Source organism: Lepus europaeus, chromosome 1, assembly GCF_033115175.1.
Source record: "Lepus europaeus isolate LE1 chromosome 1, mLepTim1.pri, whole genome shotgun sequence".
NCBI lineage: Eukaryota > Metazoa > Chordata > Mammalia > Lagomorpha > Leporidae > Lepus > Lepus europaeus.
Window position 1 is genome coordinate 75,348,085 of NC_084827.1, and position 15,116 is coordinate 75,363,200.

The 15,116-nt window shown below is 37.5% G+C and overlaps 1 protein-coding gene across 1 annotated transcript in view; it reads left to right on the top strand.

Annotated features, from left to right (window-relative positions):
• Nucleotides 1-15,116, top strand: part of RAB3GAP1 (RAB3 GTPase activating protein catalytic subunit 1) — a 115,207-nt gene that overhangs the window by 68,428 nt on the left and 31,663 nt on the right. The window contains exons 11-17 of the mRNA XM_062185999.1: nt 1,816-1,889; nt 3,270-3,362; nt 3,827-3,996; nt 7,935-8,024; nt 8,998-9,170; nt 11,483-11,537; nt 11,775-12,146. Coding sequence (XP_062041983.1) covers nt 1,816-1,889; nt 3,270-3,362; nt 3,827-3,996; nt 7,935-8,024; nt 8,998-9,170; nt 11,483-11,537; nt 11,775-12,146 — 1,027 coding nt within the window. The remainder of the gene's footprint in view (nt 1-1,815; nt 1,890-3,269; nt 3,363-3,826; nt 3,997-7,934; nt 8,025-8,997; nt 9,171-11,482; nt 11,538-11,774; nt 12,147-15,116) is intronic.

Below are 15,116 nucleotides of genomic sequence, written 5' to 3' on the forward strand. Positions count from 1 at the left end.
AGCTTTACTTGCTGGCCGCTGATTTTTCTGTTTTTAAAGTAACTTTTTAGACCCAATAATATGTGTTAGAGATGTGTTTTAGTTTTTGAAGATAAGATCCTTAGTTCAGGAATAATGAACAGTTGAATTTGTGTTTTAGCATAGAAGTTTGAGATTGGATGCATAATTCTTTTGAACTTTTCTTTGCTAATAATGAAGATTTCATGAAGTGCTTTGAAGAGATGATAATCATCAGAATGTGGGGGAATAATATTGATCATTAAACATTGTAAATAAGAAAATATCCATGCTCTCTACTCCTGTGCACTGGAAGCAACTTAAAAGTTACAGCAAGCATTATTTAGAAAGAAGATAAACAGGACATGCTTGATGCAGAACAATGAGAAATAGGACATTTTTCTTTAGTTATTAAAGTAAATTTGTTGTATTTGCTGACTGTGAAAGTAACACAAGTTCTCTTTTTCAAATAATTTAGATGTAAATAAGAAAGTTAAGACTATTTATAATATCCTTACTCAATAATCACTTATTATTTTGGTGTACTTTTTAAAGTTTGTATATTAATTTCCTTTATTCATTTTAATATATAATTTTATATCTTTTATGCCAATCAGTATAAATCTTTGTTGTTATTCTTGAATTGCTGCCATAGTATTCCATTAATATAATATACCACACTATAGTATAATCTGTTTGAGAAAATAGGGCACATTTGATCTTGTCTAAGTTTTATAGTCTCTTCTTTCTGGTAATAGTGAAACAAAGAAAAAAGTTGTCTAAGGTGATTTTGTACATTTGCTTGTTTTTCATTGTTTTTTTGCATTAATCCTAAAATGTAATCCTCTTATTAGGTTATATTAGTACGTGTTACCTTTTCTGAATGATTTTATTTGTGTTTTATTATTTGATGTTTCTTTTTATGTGTTTGTCTAAGAACTTTGATTTCTTAAGATTTTATTTATTTATTTTTAAGGACTTACTCTATTTATTTGAAAGGCAGAGTTAAAAAGAGAGAGGAAGAGACAGAGAGAGCAAGCTGTTCCATCCTCTGGTTCACTCCCCAAATGGCCACAATGGTCAGGGCTGGACCAGATCAAAGCCGGGAACTAGGAGCTTCATCTGGGTCTCTCAAGTGGGCGCAAGGGCCCAAGCAATTGGACCATCTTCCTCTGCTTTCCCAGGCACAAGAGCAGGGAACTGGATGAGAAGTGGAGTATCTGGGACTCGAACTGACACCTTTACGGGATGTTTGCATTAGAGGCTGTGTCTTTACCCACTATACCACAACACCAATCCCAAGATTTTATTTTATTAATTTATTTTTTGTTATTTGACAGGTAGAGTTATAGACAGTGAAAGAGACTGAGAGAAAGGTCTTCCTTCCATTGGTTCACTCCCCAAATGGCTGCTATGGCTGGCGCTGCGCTGATCCAAAGCCAGGAGCCAGGTGCTTCTTCCTGGTCTCCCATGTGGGTGCAGGGGCCCAAGGACTTGGGCCATTCTCCACTGCCCTCCTGGGCCACAGCAGAGAGCTGTACTGGAAGAGGAGCAACCGGGACTAGAACCCGGCACCCATATGGGATGCCAGCGCCGCAGGCAGAGGATTAACCAAGTGAGCCACGGCGCCAGCCCCTACCAAAATTTTATTTTTAAGAACCTTATCTAAATGACTATGTAGCTTGATAACAGTTGTATGTGAGGGAGGCAGAATAAATTGCTTGTCCTTTTATTTAATGTTTTACTAAACAACAATTTGATCAGTTTGTGGATCTTGCGGATTTTCATTATTTGGATCTTTAATGTTTTGCATTTCAGTGATCTGGATCCTCTTCAAGCTCCTCATTGGTCTGTTAGAGTTCGAAAAGCTGATAATCCTCAGTGTTTGCTAGGTAAGATACGTATTGTGTTCCTTTCCTGAAGTGTTGCCAGTCTACCTGTATTTTTTACACTTTATTTTCCCTACCCACCCCCTGACAGTTTTTTTTTTTTTTTTAATGACCTCCTCAGTTAGCACTGTATAGAAAAAAACTTTGCCAACAGTAGTGAATCCTTTTTGGATGATACTAACAGAATTTCTTGTCTTTCAGTTTTAACTAGGCTATACTACATCTCAGAATTTCCCATTATTCTCTCATTATTTCATTTTTATTCATCTGGTGGTTTTATATTACTCCCTTTACTTCTGTTCTGGTCAGTGGAGCCTCATTTGCTTTTGTTGTCTGTCTTGACATATGTGATAAGAAGAGCATTAATTTTGACAGACTTAGAACCCATCTATAAGATGATACCACCTCTGCAAACCTGTTTTCTAATATGAGAAAAGAGGTGTGAATAAAAGATGATGTTATATAAAGACCAAGTGAAGTAACAAATGGAAGTATGTAGAAAATGTAGCTATTCAGCAATAAACTCTGTAGTAAATTTCACACTCTTTCCTCTCATAATAAAAACTAAAACATACCATTAATATGCAACAGAAACTGAAATATCTTCATCTTATCTCATTTAATCATCTGAAATGTCTTTAGAGATTTATTTTTAATGTTTTAATGGATTTTTTTTTTTTTTTTTAACAGGCAGAGTTAGACAGTGAGAGAGAGATAGACAGAGAGAAAGGTTTTCCTTTTTCGTTGGTTCACCCCCAAGTGGCCGCTATGGCCAGCGCTTTGCGGCTGGCGCGCCACGTTGATCTGAAGCCAGGAGCCAGGTGCTTCCTCCTGGTCTCCCATGCCAGCGCAGGGCCCAAGCACTTGGGCCATCCTACACTGATTTCCCGGGCCACAGCAGAAAGCTGGACTGGAAGAAGAGCAACTGGGACAGAATCCAGCGCCCCAACCAGGACAAGAACCTGGGGTGCCGGCACCGCAGGTGGAGGATTAGCCTAGTGGGCCGCAGCGCTGGCCGATTTTTAATTTTTTTAATCGATTCAGAATGCTAGTCTTAGAGGGACAGATGGAGACATGACTTCTCTTCATGCAGTAATATTCTGTTAACATATGCAACTTAATAGACAGTATTTGTCTCTTTACAGTTTGTGTAAATGTTTGATATCATTAGATATAGTTATTTTTCCTTTTATTATGGAAGGAAATCTAAGGAATTATTTTTAATAAAAAAGGAAGGAACAAAGCTACCTTTGGAAAAACTAAATGGCTTATTTTTCTACCATATGTTAGTTAATAGCTTTTGTGGAAAGACATATGCTTTAATTTATAGGACTGATTTCTTTCAGTTTAGTGTCATAAATGAATAATGGCTTTTCTATGTAGGTGATTTTGTTACTGAGTTTTTTAAAATTTGCCGTCGAAAGGAGTCAACTGATGAGATCCTTGGACGATCCACATTTGAGGAAGAAGGAAGAGGTGACGTACTTTTTTTTTAAATGTTATTTTCAAATATGTTACCCTCTTTCTTTAGCACATTTTTCCAGCAGATTTTCATCTGTTTTCTAAGTTTTGATGGACTAGACAGGTACTATTTCTTTCCAGGTTTATATCCAGAGCTTGTTAAGACATTAAGTGCATTTATGAAGTTTTTTTTTTTTTTTGCATCAAAAATGTAGGATATTTTGAAAAGCAGAGTCTTGATGGTTTATTTTTGATGTCCTGTGGAAAAAATACCTTTTGTGACACCTTTGTAACATTCATGCTTCTATATAAAGCTTAATGTAGTTATTAAAATTTTATAATTCTGAATCCATCTAAAACTAATAAAAAGAATGTCTAAAATATTGTATACAATCATCAATTTACTCAGCATTTTAAGATATTTTATAAAGGTTGCTATGGTTGTTGGTATCATTTGTACTTATGTCTTATTTTTATAGAAATTGCTGATATAACTCATGCTTTGTCAAAGTTGACAGAGCCAGCACCTGTTCCAATTCATAAATTATCAGTTTCAAATATGGTACACACTGCAAAGAAGAAAATACGAAAACACAGAGGTGTAGAAGAATCACCACTGAATAATGATGTCCTTAATACCATTCTCTTGGTAACTAAGTGTCCTTTCTTTCTATGTCTATGTATATGAGCATTTATTCATTATGTATTTAGTCCCTTCTTTATGGCAAGCAGTGAATTGAGAATGTACTGGTAAGATGAATGAAACAAAGTGTCCACAGTTAGAGAATTCCCACAAATTTAGTGGAAAGCAGGGAAGTAGACAGTAGCTAAAACTTAATGTGGCCAGTGAGAAGTCTAACAAAGGAGCTGTAAGAACACAGCAGAGAATATGTCTATCTCTGGGCCATGGGAATCAGCTAAAGCTTTGTAAGGAGGGACCTTTGAGCTTTATCTTGAAGTAAAAGCTTTAGAGTAGAGGAAGAGCAGAGTCCCTGGGAATGTTCAGAGATGAAACTGAAGAGCTAGCAGGTAACCTGCCATCTGAAACAGTGTATCTTTTTTTGTTTTTACTTATTTTGAAGATTTATTTATTTTTATTTGAAAGAATTACAGAAAGAGAGAAAGGAGAGAGATCTTCCATCTACTGGTTTAGTCCCCAAATGGCTTTATCGGCCAGGGTTGGGCCAGGCCGAAGCCAGGAGCCAGGAGCTTCATCTGGGTCTCCCACATGGGTGCAGGGGCCCAATCACTTGGGCCATCTTCCATTGCTTTCCCAGGTGCATTAGCAGGGAGCTGGATCAGAAGTAGAGCATCTCGGACTTGAACAAGCACCCAGATGGGATGCAAGCACTGTAGAAAGTGATTTAACTGGCTACACCACAGTGTCAGCCCCCAGTTTTTGTTTTATTTTGTTTTATTATATTTGAGAGGGAAATGGGGGGATGGAGAAAGAGACACAGAGAGATCTTCTATTCTCTTCTGTTCCATTTGGTTCACTCCTCAAATAGCCAGGACTTAGCCAGGCAAAGCTAGTCCCCTGGAGCTCCATCTGGGCCTCCTCCATGAGTGGCATAGACTCAGTGCTTGAGCTGTCATCTCCTGCCTCCCAAGGTGTGCATTAGCAGGAAACTGTAATTAGAGGTAGAGCTGGGACTCAAACCAGGCTCCCTTACGTGATGCATGCGTCCCAAGCAGCGTCTTAACTTTTAGGCCAGATGCCTGCCTCCTGAAGCACCAGACTTTATCTTGGAGTTTAATATATTTTAAACAGAAGAGCAATATAATCAGAGTTGTATTTTTAAAATGTTCCCTTGACAGCAGTCTAGAGAAGGTTTTACAGTGATGAGCATTGAGTAGAGGGTTAGGATGGCTTCTAAGTAAGTCATGATGGAATGCCAATCTGACCCACACCGGGGCTTAATGTTGTCTCACTATCTGACTTTGAACAAGTCACTTCAGTGTCTCATCAGTGAAATGAGACTAATGAAACTTGGTAATCTTGTGAGGATTAAAGTTCGGTGATATTATAATAGACATTGGATAAATGCTAGCTATTATTATTGTGATTATAGTTAAAATCATACGTTTCACAATTTGTGCATTAAGACCGTCTTGGAAAAATCTTCATTAGTAGTGTAATGAAAAGAAAACCAGACCATGGGGCTGTGTTGTGACACAGTAGGTAAATTTGCTGCCTGTGATGCTGGCATCCCATATGGGCACTGGTTTAAGTCCCTGCTGCTCCACTTCTCATACAGCTTCCTGCTAATGCCTGGGAAAGCAGCAGAGAATGGCTCAAATACTTCAGCTTGTGCACCCGTGTAGGGGAGATCTAGAAGCAGCTCCTGGCTGCCAGCTTTAGACTGGCCCAGCTCTGGCTGTTGGCAACCATATGAGGAGTGAACCAATGTATGAAAGATTTCTCTTTCTCCCCCCACCCCTTTATCTCTGTAACTCTGGCTTTAAAATAAATAAGTTTTAAAAAGAAAAAAAAAGGGATACAGGGCTTAGAAACGTGTTAAACTTGTCCTTGAGCAAGACTCTTAGCTAGATTTTCAGTTTGTACATCATGAGATGTTGGTGGTGATATTTAGCTCACATCATGGTATGAGAATAGGATCTTGTTTGTAAATAGGCCTCGTACTGTCTTTTAGCATACAGTAGTTCTCATTTTTAAAAATCTGTTGTGCATGTTCTGTAGTATGTGCTAAAGTATATGTAGTAAGAGGAATACTTAGTAGTACCACAAAACAGTTGGAAGGCACATAGTAAAAAGACTGAAATTTCTTTTTTTTGACAGGCAGAGTTAGATAGTGAGAGAGAGAGACAGACAGAAAGGTCTTCCTTTTCCGTTGGTTCACCCCCCAGATGGCCACTATGGCCAGTGCGCTGCGCCGATCTGAAGCCAGGAGCCAGGTGCTCCCTCCTGGTCTCCCCTGTGCGTGCAGGGCCCAAGCACCTGGGCCATCTTCCACTGCCTTCCCGGGCCACAGCAGAGAGCTGGACTGGAAGAGGAGCAACTGGGACAGAATCCGGTGCCCCAACCGGGATTAGAACCCGGGGTGCCAGCGCCGCAGGGGGAGGATTAGCCTAGTGAGCCATGGTGCTGGCCAAGGACTGAAATTTCTGTAGAGCAGTTTCCTTCTTATTTACATATCCTTTGGATTTTATTCAAACTGTATACCTTATGGAGTTTTTGTAACATTTATTTCTGGTTATAAATAATGTATTATGTTTGAAAAATCAAAAAGTATAGAAAAACAAACCCATAATTATCATTTTGGTGTATATCCTTTTTCCTGTGTATTTTCTTATTATCTATTAAAAATTATAACATATATTCATTTTGCTTCTTGGTTTTCACAAAATGCTATACTATAAACATTGCTTATGTCATTCAAAACACTTCCTATATATTTTTATTTTTTATTTATCTAGGTTTATTACCTAGAAACCTTTTATTTAAGGTATACAAACTTCATGCATTTCATAAATACAAATTTAGGAACATAGTGATTTTTTTCACCCTACTCCCTTCCACCTATACTCCCACCTTCCTCCTTCTCCCTCTCGTATTCCCATTCACTAAGATCTGTTTTCAATTAACTTTATACACATGAGATTAACCCTACACTAAGTATAGAGTTCAACAAGTAATATTAAAAAAAAAAAAACAAAAAAAACTGTTCCTCAACAATCGAGACAAGGGCTGTTCAAAGTCATTGCATCTCAAAGTATCAATTTCACTTCTATAGATTACCTTTTAGGTACTCTGTTATTACCACAGATCAGGGAGAACATGTGGCTACTTATCTTTTTGGGACTGGCTTATTTCACTAAGTCTGTTTCCTAGTTGCATCCATTTTGTTGCAAATGACAGGTTTTCATTTATTTTTAATGCTGTATAGTAATCCGTGGTGCACATATCCCATAATTTCTTTATCCAGTCGTCAGTTCACAGACATCTGGGTTGATTCCATATCTTAGCTATTGTGAATTGAGCTGTACAGCTTATTGTTGTATGCCATGAAATTTTTCTACCACCCTTACCTGCCCATACACAGACACATAACACACCTACCATGTAGAAAAGATACAGTGGTCATTACAGAGTTAGACTGCTTCTCACTTTCCAAGGGTATCTCATGTTTAAGTATCTCTTTATCATAACTTAGTGCTTCATATATGAAAACCTGTGGATGGTAGGACTTCACAGATTATCATGGACATATAGGGATTTTTTTATAGTTTTAGGTTTTTAATAATATTAACAATTTCAGTAAAACTTACTAGCTTTGCAGGGGCATGAAATCAATGTTGAAGATATTTTACTTTTATACAGTTAAGACCACATGGGTATTTTTAAGAAAAAATGTCTTATTTCTGGAACTGACAAGTCACTGAAGTTTTGTGTGCTTTCACAGAAAAATAAAAGAAATTTGAGAATGTAGAACCAACTGAGTGGAATAGTAAGAACATTCCCACAATTTCAGTAGCAGAAATCATTGAAAAGTCAAATAGGGTTATAAAATCAACAAAAATGGGATGTGTGATCTAAAATGCAATTGTTTTCTTTCCTCCCCTAAGTTCTTATTCCCTGATGCTGCTTCTGAGAAACCAGCAGATGGAACTTCTTCAACAGACAATAGTAACCCTCCATCAGAGAGTGAAGACTATGTAAGCCGATTCAGATTTTACTATTACAGTATTTTAAATGTATTAAGTTTCTGGGTGTTGCTGTGTGTCTAGGTTAGTAGTCTAAATATCTTTTTATTTTAAAAGTCATCTTTGGAAAATTGAGTTGGAAATCATGTCCTCCACTAATAATTACCTATTATAAAACACTGATGTATCGAGAATTTTTCTGAAAATAATGAGAAAATAGCATAAATGTACTGTGTATAGTAGCTGTAGAATTCTCATTTTAGAATTCTTGTGAAATCATTAAATTTATGTTTTGTAGCAGATTCTTCTGTATATTTCAAATGAGACAGTGAGTAGGAAACTTCTTAATGGAGTAAAATGTGTAAAATGCAGTAAGATTTTCATGTTTCTAAGCCTGAGAAATAAAAATGACAGTTTTAAGGGATCTTCAAAAAGTTAATGGAGAATGTGTATTATGAAAAAGCTTTATGGATTTCAAAATTTTGTACCAAAGTAAACTCAGTTTTTCATTCCATTTTCCCACAACTTTTGAAGTTCCTTGTTTATCAAACTATTTACAGTAGTTATTATTGAAAAGTAGGTTTCATGAGGTAAGGGGGATTGGCAAAGGCTTTTATACTTTTCATTGTATACAGTTCTGATTTTGTTTTGCTTTTTATTTTTACCACAAGGGTGTACTTTTTGTATTTTAAAGATTTTTAAACAACATGAAATTTAGAATACTTTTTTTAAAAGTTCATAAGAAAATGAAAGCTGTGGTTTTAGTATCATCAAATTATAGCTTCACTTCTTCGAGTGTAATAGAACGATGGAAAACATGAAACTGCCTAATAACAATCTCAGCAGTAGTGTGTTAGGCATTTGGTAAAAGCTGGTTTTGGAAAGATAGGTTTATTTTAGCATTAAAATTTGCTCTACTTACTTTTTGATTATACTTGTAAGTATGTTAACAAGTTTTGATTTGTTTCTGTTTTATTAAATTTAGAATCTCTACAATCAATTCAAATCTGCACCATCTGATAGTTTAACATACAAATTGGCTTTGTGCCTTTGTATGATCAATTTCTACCATGGAGGGTTGAAAGGAGTGGCACATCTCTGGCAGGAATTTGTTCTTGAAATGCGCTTCAGATGGGAAAACAATTTTCTGATTCCAGGGTAATATTTTCCATTTCAAGTTATTTAGATAGGATTTTTTGTTTTTAGCAGACATTTAACTTTGACCCATTCCCTTCTAAGAAATCTGTCTCCAGAAAGTGGTGAGAAGCATGAACATGATTTATGTTCAGAGGTGTTCACTGCAGCAAACATATAATAGGAAAAAGAGAACAAAACAACCTAAATATCAAACATAAAAGGATATTTAAATAAATTATGTTGTACTTGCACAATGGAACATTTAGAATCCATTATAAATTTTTTCTAAGAATCTTTAAATAACATAAAAAGTTTCTGATGTTTGGATATAAAGTAAAATGTGGAATTGTCTCTACATGTACCTTTTTTTTTTTTTTTTTTTTTTTTTTAAGATTTATTTTAGGTGCTGCTGCCTGCAGTGCCAGCATCCCATATGAGCATTGCTTTGAGTCCTGGCTGCTCCACTTCCAATTCAGCTCTCTGCTATTGCCTGAGGAAGCAGTAGAAGATGGCCCGAGTCATTGGGCCCCTGCACCCACATGGGAAGACTTAGAGGAAGCTCCTGGCTTCAGATCAGCGCACCTCTGGCCATTGGGGCCAGTTAGGGAATGAACCAGCGGATGGAAGACACCTCTCTCTCTCTCTCTCTCTCTCTCTGTCTTTGTCTCTGTCTCTGCCTCTGCCTCTCCTTCTCTCTGTGTGTTACTCTTTCAAATATTTATTTCTTTGAAAGTTGGAGTTACGGAGAGAAAGAGACAGAAATCTGCCATCCACTAGTTCACACCCCAAATGGCTACAACAGCCAAGGCTGCTCCAGGCTGGAGCCAAGAGCTTCATCTTGATCTCCCACATGGGTGTAGGGGCCCAAGCACTTGGGCTATCTTCTGCTTCTTTCCCAGGCATGTTAGCAGGGAGCTGGATCAGAAGTGAGCAGCCCGGATCGAACCAACACTCATATGGGATGCCAGTGCTGCAGATACAGACAGTGACTTAACCTGTTGTGCCACAACACAACCACTACACCTGCTTTTTTTTTTTTTTTTTTAATTTTTTAAAATATTTATTTATTTATTTGAAAGGCAGAGTTATAGAGAGGCAGAAAGAGAGAGAGAAGTCTTCTGTCCACTGATTCACTCCCAACTGGCCGAAACTGAGCCGATCCAAAGCTAGGAGCCAGGAGCTTCTTCTGGGTATCCCATGCCGGTGCAGGGGCCCAGGGACCTCTGCCATAGCAGAGAGCTGGATCAGAAATGGAGCAGCCAGGATTCGAACTGGCACCCATATGGGATGCTAGCACCCCAGGCAGCGGTTTTACCTGCTACACCACAGTGCCAACCCCTTCTACATGGGCTTTCAATCATGCCCATATATATATACATATATATATATATACATACATACATATATACACACACACACATATGTATAGAAAAATGTTTGGAGAAAATACAGTCAAATGATAACATTATATTTCCCAATTATATGTATTTTTATTTTAGTCTTTGTAGTTTTCTAAGCAGTATGTATTATGTATTTTCTAAGCCATAACATGTATTTTGTTTTGAGGGAAAACATCTTTAGACTTCACTATAATTTCAGATATTAAACATTACCCATAATTTTGGTACAGTTATATTTTGGTTTTCGCTTAATCAAATGAAAGATTTTAGTTAGCATGTCTGTATTGCTGTGGAGAATCATGATATGAAAATACAAAATGGTGATTGATCCAGAAACGTTTATGGTCTTTCATTTGCCAGTCTGTGTAGCTGGATTCTCTCCTAGCTCTAACCAGTTTGCTCTGGAATGTATTACTAACCCAGAAGTGTTATACAATGTGAAGGAGAATCGCCTAGCTTGCTGGGAACCTAGTAGTTAAAGACTAGAGACAGTATGGGGTCTGTTTGGCAAAACAGAGGTAGAATTCTTGGTTTTTATAGTAAGAATCCACTATGATAATTGACAACTGAATATATAGACTGATTGACTTTGTATGATATGAAATATTGTATGCTGGCTATTTCCAGGGATAAATTTGGAGATTTTTTTCTCATTTTAAATTTGTATTAACCTGAAAACTATCACTAGTTTGTCACTATGTTTTGAAATATGTTAAATTTGCTGTTGATGATTTGTAGACTAGGAGGATAAAATGAATGTTGGTCTTTTCATTAAAATGTGCTCCCCATCTGGGTCTTAGTTACCCTGCCTATAGAAATCTGATTTTGATTGCTTATCAATAGAGCTAAAAATTTCAGTACTATAAAAAATAAGTATATCTGAAGCATTTTTACTAAAACTTAACTTTCTTTTCTCATTATTTTATTTGATAGATTAGCAAGTGGACCCCCAGATCTAAGATGTTGTTTACTACATCAGAAACTACAGGTAAAGATGTCCCACAGACTATATAAATGTGGTCTTGACTTCATCAGAGCTTATTCAAATACTTAATAGAATAATGCATTATAGGCTATTCTCATTGTGCTGTTGTCTGTTGCTTATCACTGATGATTCACATCAAGGGTGAGGGTTAGAGAATGAAAATGAATTATTCAAGTGGTGAATAGATTTTTATTTTTGTGTAACTAATTCAACTATAAATGTTATTTTTGTTTTCTTAAGATGTTAAATTGTTGTATTGAAAGAAAGAAGGCCCGTGATGAGGGGAAGAAGACAAGCACTCCAGATAACATCACTAATACATGGTCAGTGGATGCTAGAAAAACTGGAGACCAGCTGGGGCCAGATAATCTCAATGATACAGATAAGGAGAAGGGAGAGATGGGAAAGTCTTGGGATTCCTGGAGTGACAGTGAAGAAGAATTTTTTGAGTGCCTAAGTGATACTGAAGAACTTAAGGGAAATGGACAAGACAGTGGCAAGAAAGGAGGCCCTAAGGAGATGGCAAATTTAAAGCCAGAAGGACGTCTCCATCAGCATGGGAAACTTACACTGCTGCATAATGGAGAACCTCTCTACATTCCAGTAACCCAGGTAGGATGCGCTGTTTTTCTCAGTTTATTTTGTTATGTATGTAATTTCATTCTGGTAGGAACTGATATCTTAGGGTAAGGGAAATTCCTTATAAAAAGTTGATGTTTAAAGATTTAAGATTTAAAATCTTAATAGGTTTTATTTTTTAGGTCATGCCATGTTTGAATTTGAGAAATGTTTTAAAGTTTATAGGTAGATAGTATCTCGTCATGTATAAGGTTTCTATTTCTTAAACTGAGTGGTAGATACACAAGTGTTCGAAAACAAAATCCAAAAATATGGAAAGGAAAAAACAAAAGTAAAAATTATTCAATTATTTTAGTCTTTATCTCTTCAAAAATATACTTTGGAGTAATTTTATACTGTTAGGACATAGAACAGCAACATTGCCAACCCTAAGAAAGAAGAGTTTTTTTGTTTTGTTTTGTTTTGTTTTCTGGACAGGCAGAGTGGATAGTGAGAGAGACAGAGAGAAAGGTCTTCCTTTTTGCCGTTGGTTCACCCTCCAATGGCCGCTGCGGCCGGCGCATCTCGCTGATCCGAAGCCAGGAGCCAGGTGCTTCTCCTGGTCTCCCATGCAGGTGCAGGGCCCAAGGAGTTGGGCCATCCTCCACTGCATTCCCGGGCTATAGCAGAGAGCTGGCCTGGAAGAGGGGCAACCGGGATAGAATCCAGCGCCCCAACAGGGACTAGAACCCGGTGTGCTGGTGCCGCAAGGTGGAGGATTAGCCTGTTAAGCCACGGCGCCAGCCAGAAGAGTTTTTGTTGATTTGTTTTCGTGTAAATAATAAATAGCTATGTTGTGAAAAATTCAATCTAGAAAAAGATGAAAGCCAGTATCCATTAACTCATGTCTAATCCCTAAAAGTATAACCTCTGTTATTGGTTTGGATTATATTTCTTACACCCATTTCTAGGCATTGGTACACATTTCAAAAAGTTCATGAAAAAATGAAAAATTCATCTTGGTCCAAAAAAAAACCTTGAATTTCATGCATATGAGGCGTCCTTTCAAAGGTCAAGAAATGGGGCCAGTGCTGTGGTGTCCTGGGTTAAACCATTATCTACAGCACCAGCATCCCATGTGGACACCAGTTTGAGTTCTGGCTGCTCATCTTCCGATCTAGCTCTCTGCTATGGCCTGGGAAAGCAGCAGAGGATGGCCCCAAGTCCTTGGGCTCCTGCACCCACATGGGAGACCCAGAAAAAGCTCCTGAATCCTGGCTTTGGCCTGCCCCAGCCGCAGTTGTTGTGGCTGTTTGGGGAGTGAGCTAGTGGATGGAAGATCTCTCTCCTCCCTTTCTGTCTCTGCCTCTCTTCCTGTAACTCTGGCTTTTTTTAAAAAAAAAAAAAAGATTCATTTTATTTATTTGAAAGAGTTAGAGAGGTAGAGACACAGAGAGAGGTCCTCCATCCGCTGGTTCACTCCCCAGATGGCCACAATGGCCGGAGCTGTGCTGATCCGGAGCCAGGAGCTTCTGGGTCTCCCATGTGGGTGCAGGGGCCCAAGGACTTGGGCCATCTTCTGCTTTCTCAGGCCATAGCAGAGAGCTGGATCGGAAGAGGAACAGCCAGGACCAGAACCAGCACCCATATGGGATGCCGGTGCTTCAGGCCAGGGCTTTAACCTGCTGCACCACAGCGCCGGTCCCAACTCTGGCTTTCAAATAAATAAATAAATCTTTAAAATGAAAAAAAAAAAAAAAGAAAGAAAGAAACACATATTATGAAAAAATCATGGATTTTAAAATATTTTTGTGTCAAACATTTTTTAATTCCATGTTTCGATGAGCTTTTTGAAATACCCTCATACTGATAGATATTTTATGGACTTGTTTTTGGTTTTGTGTGTTTAAGATTGATTTATTCAAAGGCAGAATGACAGAGGAAGGGAAAAAAAGAAACAGATCTTTCATTTGCTGGTTGACTCCCCAAATGGATGCAATGGTCAGGGTTGGGCCAAGCGGAAGCCAGGAGCCTGGAACACCCCCAGCTGGGTCTCCCATGTGGGTGGCCTTCCTCTGTTGCCTTCCCAGGCACATTGGCAGGGGACTGGATCAGAGTAGCTGGTACATGAACTGAAGCATGAACTTTGTCTTAACCCTGCTGCTCCATGATGCCAGCCTGTTTTTGTTTTTAATTGTGTGCACTGGTGTGTAACATTTTGTTTAACAAATATGTCATGAAGATCTTTCCATGTTACTACATCGTAGACTCCTTAATTTTTCATTGCTGTATAATATTTCATGGCTTAGACGAGTTTTGTATTTCATTTAACCATTCCCCTTTTGATCACAGTATTTGTTCTATGCCAGTTTTACTTGTACCTTGTATGTTCCTGTATGAGTGCTGCTTTAAGGATGATAATGAGAAAAGGAATTGCTGGGTAAACCTGCATATGAGTTACTAACTTCCCTTTTCAGAAAAGCTGCATCTATTTTAAACTTCCATCTGTGCTGCATGTTAAGGGAATAACAATTCTCTCTCCAATTTTCCTTCCTCACTTTCTTTTCACAAGTACCTAATATATGTCAACTATTATTCTAGACTTGGGGAATTTGTAACCAGCTAGACAACAAGACCTTCACAACTGTAGTACTTTACTTTTGAATTTTTAAATAATTGATGTTACTTTTAAATCATTGATGGTATGAATCATAGAAAATTTTGTCTATAATGGTCAAAAATCAGTGTTTTAGATTTCATTTTCCTGATTTTTGATAAATCTAAGCATCTTTTAAATATTTATTGAGCATCTTGTCCTGTGAATTGCCTTTCATTTTTTCTTTTAGGTTGCTATCCTACTCTTAATTCATATGAGTTCTTCATGTTTCAGATATAAACCCTCATATACTCGTATATTATATTTTCTCCTAGTCATTTTTTTTGAATTACTCATTAAGAGTTAATACAGTGTTGTATAGAGTTTGGTGAATTATTTCACATTTATATGCCCAGGTAACTACTTCC